The 8,483-nt window shown below is 49.2% G+C and overlaps 2 protein-coding genes across 2 annotated transcripts; one reads left to right on the plus strand and one right to left on the minus strand.

Annotated features, from left to right (window-relative positions):
* Window positions 1-3,743: 3,743 nt before the first annotated feature.
* On the minus strand, window positions 3,744-4,197 carry N0V89_009268 (uncharacterized protein; the record flags this gene model as incomplete). Its single annotated transcript, XM_056218019.1, has 2 exons — window positions 3,744-3,949; window positions 4,056-4,197. The coding sequence occupies 2 exons, from the start codon at window positions 4,195-4,197 to the stop codon at window positions 3,744-3,746; spliced, it is 348 nt and encodes a 115-aa protein (XP_056067284.1).
* Window positions 4,198-7,992: 3,795 nt separating this feature from the next.
* N0V89_009269 (uncharacterized protein) lies at window positions 7,993-8,483 on the plus strand (the record flags this gene model as incomplete). The annotated part of the gene is given in 2 exon segments (XM_056218020.1): window positions 7,993-7,997; window positions 8,009-8,483. The coding sequence occupies 2 exon segments, from the start codon at window positions 7,993-7,995 to the stop codon at window positions 8,481-8,483; spliced, it is 480 nt and encodes a 159-aa protein (XP_056067285.1).

The raw sequence follows: 8,483 nt of genomic DNA on the forward strand, positions 1-8,483 counted from the left end.
CTTCCCAGAGCCTGGTACAGCGGACTGGTAAAGGCAGGCACTTGGGAATACGGACAGACGGGATAATTTCACGGTCCGTCAGTTGATGTGACGACGTATTGTATCTATAGTTTGGCGGAAATGATGAGCGAGGGAAAAGGCACGCCTGGTGGGTCAGAAGTGTACCTATGATAGATAGACAGTCGACGCTTCCACGCCAAAGCTAACGCTATCGCACGGCATGTGTTGCACCTTCATTCAAGATAGTCTACTGACCTTGCCTTGCCTGTGACGCACGCTTCTACTAAAGATAGCCCCCTCCCTCTCTAACATACAAACCTAACCTCACACCTCCATCCTTCCCAAGCGCTTTTTACCCCTCCCCATCCCTCCCAGCTCGCATCTCCCGCCCCACCCCACCCCAACTCAATATCCAGCCTTCTGCACACACGTCCCTCCTGCCTCCGAAGTATATTGCCTTCATCCAGCGCTTCCCCGTTCGGACCGCCTTCGCTTACCCCTGCGCATCGACGGACCCCGCCGGGGCCGTCGGCCGGGGCCAACCCAGCGCTTCTGGGCGTGTGGCTCCACCGCTACGTACTGTGTGGGTGTGCGGAGTGCACGCCGATGCGGGAACCCATGTGGCCGGGGATTTTATTCTCGCGGTGCTTGCCGCTTGGGGGTGAGGGCCGGGGGTAACGTGATGGGACGGGGCAGGCGGTGGGGTTAGAAAGGTCGGTAGGTAGGGAGGGATGGATGCGGGAGATGTGCGTGTTTCGGTGGTGGTGTCATGTGTTGTGGTAGCCAACGTTTGAGGGAATGCTGTAGTTTGACTTACTTTGTTGTAGAGAGGTGGTTAGGATGGAACTGGTGTACGCGAGGGGCTACTTGATGGGCAGAGAGAGACGTGCGTCGTATAATAGAGTGGAGGGCAGGGCAGCGTACCAATTCTGTTCGAAACGTGCCACTTTCACTTAGGCATCAATCATATCTCGAGGGTTTCTGGAGCTAGCAACTTTGGACTCATTCCTTCGCTGCAGTATACGGCGTTTGGAATGTGGCTCCTCGAGGTGCTCGTATCTTCAAATTTGGCTGTCGTCATGGCGGATGTTCTGTCTTTCCTACGCCACGCAGCCATCGACCGCATGCGCATATACGAGATGCGTGGCTGCTGCTGCAAGAGCGCATGGCTGATTTACATACATATATAAACCGCTCGTGTTCGTGTCCGTGTTCAACGCTCGCTCGCTGCGCCACATTGTATACATACCTTGCGTATAGATTACAGTACGGTGCACAGAGCGGAAAAACCGTGTGGCTTTTACTAAATGTCCTTCCTTCCGTTTGGGACTTTTCTGCCGTCTAGCAGGAAGCTTTCATTGCGCGTGAGGTCTGGCGTCTACGTTGTTGGAAGGAAAGTCATTCCCCTCCCTGCCTTCTCTTTCAAGCTCAGTCTGGGAATACAAAGGAACGAGACCTAAGTACTGTCTTCGGCTCAGGTGTTAATATGGGCCTTTCAAACGTTCGTACTCGCGCGCAAACTTGAGATGCGGTGCGGACCAGTGAACTTGCAAAATCGGAAGCTATACAAATTCTTGGTTCTCATCAAAATCACGTTCATCTGGAATTCAGGACCATACGCATAACAGGGGTCGAGGCTGGTCTCATTGATTCTTCTGGAATATGTTAGAACGACTACATGGCAGATGGATCTTCCTTAGCTCGTTCACAATCTTGGTCTAGAGTCTAAGACTGTTCCGAAATCAGAGATCGCATATTTGGCGCATTATCGCTTGTCCATCACGCACGGTGGCGAAAGAAAGTAGATACAATAAGGTCCCCTCTGAAAACTTCCTTCATTTGGTGGGGAGACATCACTAAGTATTTGTGTACCCAAGGCGGTACACATCTCCACGGCACGATCGCTCCGTCAACTAGCGATTGTGCTCGACCTAAATATGCACTCTGATGAGCTGCAGGCTGTTTTGCACCTGAGAATCTCAGTAAGACCTCGAATGAGATATAGCATGTCTAATGACGCGGTAAGCTCATCTATGCAGCTACCAAATGATTGACCGCTGTTGCCCTCAAGCTTCCTCTCCTCTCCACTATTCAGAGATCGAGCCTCCAATACAGTGAGACATACGCCGGTGAAGCAGCGAGATCCTGCTAACGATATTGCCACAACAGCTTGTCGCATGATGAGATATCAATACAAGTGACGTCGCCACAAACATTTCCCAGACTCTCCGCCGTGGCAAAGCTCATACAGAAAGAGGCGATAGTCACTCCAGTATCTAAAATCTACCTTAGGTAGAGATAAACTGTGCTAGAGTACGATCGCTTATCAAGTATACACAGGTCATGGCTCGGGGCTACTTTCTGGTTAGCAGGGAGTGGAAGGTGGTTGCTGATGGATTTGATTAGTAGCGCTGTGGTGGCTCTGAGGGACATGAGATTCATACGAACTATCGCATATATTATTGCAGTATAGTGAATCTATGATACTATGGTTTTGATAGGTTTGCTAAAATAGTATAGTTAGTACACTATCATGATATGGTAAGTATCTATGATGCAGATTGTGGAGAAGATAGTATAGGAAATAGTTATCTAGCAGTTTCGTGTATCCCTACTTGATAGATGCTTGCTAAAGGTTCATACTGGCTGATTGGGAGATCTCTGGGCTAATGGAGAAGGGTCCTCAATCAGCTAGGTGAATTGGAGCTTAGGGATGGCGTGCTAACATTCTGTTCCTTCATCATCAACTCTGTTACCCAGCACTCAGCACTCAGCATCTACACAGGTAACTCACTACTGTTCGACACTTATAAGATTCGCCTGATTCGCTTGATTTAAAGGTCCCTGAGTAGTTGGTGTAGGCTAAAGAGGTGACGCTTTACTAAGCGTATTGCTAAGTAAGTTATGTGCAAGAACATCATTTTATCCTTCATCACTAGACCACATCATATGATAGAGGCCTTCACCGTGACCATATTGTCTTCAATAGTGTGGAAACAACTGATATTATCTTAGCTGGGCCAGCCTCTATACTACCATGGCAGAAAATGAGCATTACTGTACTGAAGAAATGTCTCTTGGTCTATAGGGATGGACAGTGCTGCATTTTTGCGTGTACACAAAGGAATTGTGGTCGGGTAAGGGTTAAATAGGAGGCGAGACTATGATTCCTGGTAATGACTTTGGACAGACTCAGCTCTCGTGAACGTAATTCGAAAAGCTCTGGCAAGCTGATCATGATAAAAACATAGCGCCCTAAGGCCCACGCCGACAGGAGCTACATGATGTACAGTACGATCAATAAAGACGAGTTCGAATAGACATTACGAATGGATGCACCTCTAGACACTAATTCTCCTACTTCTACATCGAGCCACTTGAGATACCCATGTGCTTTGAGTACGAAAACAAATGCTAAGTAGCCGGCTCACACTATGATGAATGAACAGGGGAGGGCCACCCAGACTCCCTGAATTCCAATCCAACACCGCCTTCAATGTATGGTTGTGCTGGGGCTGATGAGAACGTGGGATTTGAGATACAGTTCACCAACCAGGTCCATTCTGAGAGTAATCAGCGACAACAATATCAGGGCAGATGGCAATGAGTTTTTACCTAAAATGGAATCTGCACCTCCGGATTTATCGATGCACCTCTGTTGTATCAACCGAAGCTCTCTCGCGAGATCTGCGCTAGAATGGTGTCAGCCTCTGGCTTATCTACTTTTCAGGGAGAGATAAAGCTTACCAGGAATAGTCTGCTGAGACGGTTTGCGGGATTCTTCCCGTGAAGTATATGTTCGCTTCGTATCCTTGTCCGTCTATCGTCCATGTGACCAGGTTGTAGTAGGCCTGATTCTTGTCTAGTCCACATCTTACACCTTGCGCGGTGAGGCCTTCGAGATACTGGGCAATGCCTTCAGCGGCGTCCTTGCGATTTTGATTGACATCTCCAGACGCGTACTGGCAGCTCCAATCAATTGCTGTTGGTTCCCCGGCCTGACCTGAATCCCATATTAGCGACACGAGCCAAGAAGACGAAGAAGGCATTCCTACGCTTGGAAGTCCCCAGGTTGGAGATGTCCGGGACTTTTGAAGTGCCATAAACAATCTCGTACTTTGGGGCATCGAGAGGTATCGCAGTAACTGGTGCGGCAAGAGTCGAAGCCAAAAGAAGCACAACAAGTTTCATTAACATCGTGAAAGCGGTGACACAATGTTTCCAGAGTTCAGGTTCTCGTCAGTTTCAAGGGGCAGATGATATAAAGATCGACCCTGACTTTATGACCTGAGAGCAGCTTGCACGTCCACTGAGGTTAGGATATAGAGGGAGAATGGGTTGTCTATGTAACGCACATACCTCTACCAAGGTTCAGGTGCCTGGATACTTAATTCTCCTTGGTCGCTCCGTGCCGTAGTGCTTAGAATGAGCCCCAGGAACCCCAGTCATTCTTGCATCCCATTTCCCTGTACGGTCATATGGGCGAAGACACGCAGGCAATAACGGCAGTTTCCCTTGCATCACCAAGCCACGTAGGCTGTGTTCATTTACGTCCCCGACTGGTGAGTATTCGATCGGCGCAATAAGACGCGGCCCCCAATTCTCGGCGCCAAACCCTCGTATAAAATGTGCTAATATTGGCAGGGGCCGATTGGGCGTTATGCGCCCCAGCACTAGTGCTGAGATAATAATATCATGCAGTGACCACAGGTTCTTAGCATTGGGCGCAGTCGCCGAATGCTTGGGACAACGTGGTCAGCCTGAACACCGCAATGTTTGTCGTCATTGAGCTACACCCTTGCAAAAGCGACGTCGGTACGATTTTTAATATGTTCTGATTATGTAAGACGAATCAATTTCACTGCAATGAGACTGTGAATTATACAACGATCGTGTTCATATTAACCAAAGAGATAATCTAAGCAATCGCCCATGTACTTTATCAAAGCAAGCTGGAAAAGACATGTAATCGGAAAACCAAGTCTACGCTCTAGACATCAATCGAGCCTTGGCTGTGGTCGCTGTATGACTTCTTGCTAGGTGTAAACCTGCTTGACTCGAAACTGACTTCTGGTGAATCCTCTTTCGATCCCTTCCATGATCGGGACCTCGATGCAGAGGCAACTGAGAACACACTTCGCCAGCTGCGGACAAAGCTCTCCATTGATTTGGTCTTGAAGAGCCCACGGAGCGTTGGGAGACAAGCTGCAAGGGTACCAAGGCAGATCGAAAGCATCATCCAGTATAGTTCAGTCGTGATCATGACTGTTCATGAATTAGTACCCCGACAGAACTTGATGATTGATGAGACTTACGCTCTTCGTCCGTCGCGTCGCCAAAACCAACAGACATGTTCCAGATCATCCAGATCATTCTTACTAAGGAGCTTCCTGCGGCAAGGGCTCCCATGAGAAAGATACCGCAGACGGCGAGCTTGCGTGCGGTGGGCAAGTGAAGTTTAAAAACCTGCGATGGTGTCAGCCCCAAAGTTTCATATATCAGGATGCTGTAGAAGCCTTACAAATGGAATCGGTATGAGAATGATAAGTGCATCCGTGATAAAATCAGAAATGGAGTGCGAGTATCCAACCGCAAATGTATCGACACACTTAGCAGTCAGGTTCTCCGGGCTGGTGAAAAGCGTCTGCACACTCAGTCTGCACATAAAAACAAACGCGAAGATCCATGACAGAGCCCACGCGCTGATCAAAGTGATCATGATGATGAAGAACCAACTGCGAACATCTTTGTAGGAGGGGATTATCGTGAAGATGCGACGATAAAAAAGGAGCACGCTGATCTTGAGGAAGCCCGCCGTAGCCGTGAAAAGAATCAGCGAAGAGTATTCCAGCTACATTCGTCAGTGTTTGTCGTTTAGAAGATATCATGCAAACTCACTCTTCTTGTCCGCACAATTCGCGAGGTCGGTCCGGCGAATTCAGGCACGAAATCAGGGCTTGTCATATCGGTACCTGCTGGAGGCAGGAGCATATAGCGATAGCCGAGTGACTTGGTCCCAAGTCCATAGAAATACATCGTCGCCAGACCGATGACTCCAGTGAGCGCTGGTACCATGACCCAGTCGTCTGCATGGAACTTCTGACCAAGTCGCTTTTTCATCGTGAATCTCAGGACCACCACGATGACATCTAAGACGAGAAATGGTATGATGGAGCCGTATAGGGCAGGTATGGATGGAGTGTCCCAAAACATGACGAAGACTGTACCAGTTTGCCGGCAGCGCACGAACACACTGAGTAAGAATTGTAGGATCAAAAATCTAGGTTGTCCCGACTTTGAGGTTACCAAAGCATGGGCATCCGGGAGTTAAGTTGGAAAGAAAAAGCGGTCGGGCAAAGCAAGTCCAGCCAATGCTGGGCAGATAGAGCAGCAAAGGTGCCACACGTCGGCGATGACTGGGGTGACCACACCATTATCCCGTATAGTCTACAGGGCGTGGCCGCGGCAGCCGGCCTAATACATGCGTGGGCAATGTATCACAAACAATCTCACCAGACGCTCAGCGAACAAGTGGTTTTTATTGGACCGTAAGTTTGGTGCTGGAATCATTGGTAGGGCTGTGCGGCCTGATGCAGCCAATCCTTGCATGAAATTAGCCTCAATCCACCGCCGAAGATTCCACAGCCCTTGTAAATCCCCGATTGATATGCGCTTGCGGAAATATATCAAGCGTGGCATATGCATCAATGGGGCCGCGCGCTACCTGATCAGTAGTATGGACCCATAGTAGCGACACAGCCTTATTGTCTGCAAAAGCGTGTTGCACATGTTACACGCATGTCGTGATTACCATGTGACAGACTCAAGAAGATGCCCGATATCACGTTTAACACAGATTGGATACCAGAGATCAAGGCAGAATTACTGAATTAAATATGTGTACGAAGAGTCGGATCATTTGTCCCTGCGCCCACCCAGTCTATCGGCCCCATTGTCACTCTCAGTTTGCGCAAATCCGCTTGACTGCGAACGCTGTTAGCCATTTGGGCGTGAAACGATGTTTGAGCTACTCACCAAGGACTTGATCACATTCTGGATCAAGGTGAATTTCGATGCCTCTTTGTTCTGCTGCCACCAATGTTAGCTTTCGAGAGACCAATGGGATTGGAGCGAGTTACCTGGAACAGGTGCTGCTAGAGAAAAACCGAACAGTGCGACTACCACAAGAACGTGACGAAGAGACATTTGGCAAGCTTGAGAGATTCGAGCGTGAGTAGATTGTCAGAGAATGGGTTCCGAAGTAGATAAGGTTATGCTGTGGTCGACTACCCCGGACGTTGTTGAGCTTTCACCCCATGTAGAAAATGTACCGACACGCAGAAACCAGGAACACGAAGGTGGTCAGACAATCTGACTGCGTTAGCGTACTGTTTATTTCCAGCTGGACAGCAAATGCCTGTTCAGTGGAACGGTGAGAGGAAGGCAGTGCAGTAAGCTCGCTTAAACAATATGAGTACAAGTATGTACATTAGCCACTTCAAGTAAGATCGGCGCGTCCACCACATCGGGGGCCAACTTCACACTCAACACCATTCTGCCTTGGCGGCAAAGGATTCCTCGTAAAACCTTGGAACGAGCGTGAACTTCGACTTCATCTAGCGGATCCGAAAATAGAATCTTTCCTCTAGCCGACGCCTCTGTCAATTGAGGGCCAACACAACAACAGCACTTCTTGGGCAACTTGGAAGCAGCTTGCGAACAGGTCTGCGAAAATGGATGAGCAAAAGCATCTGCTATCTGAGAGCTACACAGAATCTGAGGTAGATTCAGTCGAGCAACTCTCTGTTCGTGGAGGCCAGCGACGCACCTTATCTTCTTCACTTTTTACTTGCATAACATCACTTCTCCTGGTGGTCTCCGTGGCTGCAAACATCTTCCAATTCCTTCAATGCAACACCCACACGACGCAACTAACAACATTCCCCGGACTCCAAAATCTAAAGCAACAGATAAATACACACCACGCTGAGCATGGCGTCAAAAACAGCGACTTCCAGGGCGCCCCAAGCAATGTGACAAGGGAAGCCTGGACGGCCCTACTCCAACCATTCTACTTTAACGCCTCCTCTTCTGAACTCTCCACCGCCGATGTCCCTTCACAAACAGCCGTACGCGTCAAGAATGGAGGCTACCTAGCCAGCCTAGGCGTCTACCACGAATTACACTGTCTCAATCAAATGCGCAACTTCCTCTACCTGCGCACCTCCTCCGCCCTGTCCGCCTCTCAAATCGACTACTACCACACCCACCTCGACCACTGCATCGAAGTCCTCCGGCTGTCAAGCATGTGCAACGCCGATCTTAGTCTGTACACGTTTACGTGGCCGAAAGAGGAGAATTTCACGTTCCTGGACGCGCATTCGAAGACGCCGAGGAAGTGTGTGGATTGGACTCAGGTGGAGGAATGGAGTGATAGAAGGAAAGTGGAATTGGCGCCTACGGTGATAATGCCCGAGGAGTAG

This window comes from Didymosphaeria variabile (genome assembly GCF_027946475.1).
Source record: "Didymosphaeria variabile strain IMI 356815 chromosome Unknown scaffold_7, whole genome shotgun sequence".
NCBI lineage: Eukaryota > Fungi > Ascomycota > Dothideomycetes > Pleosporales > Didymosphaeriaceae > Didymosphaeria > Didymosphaeria variabile.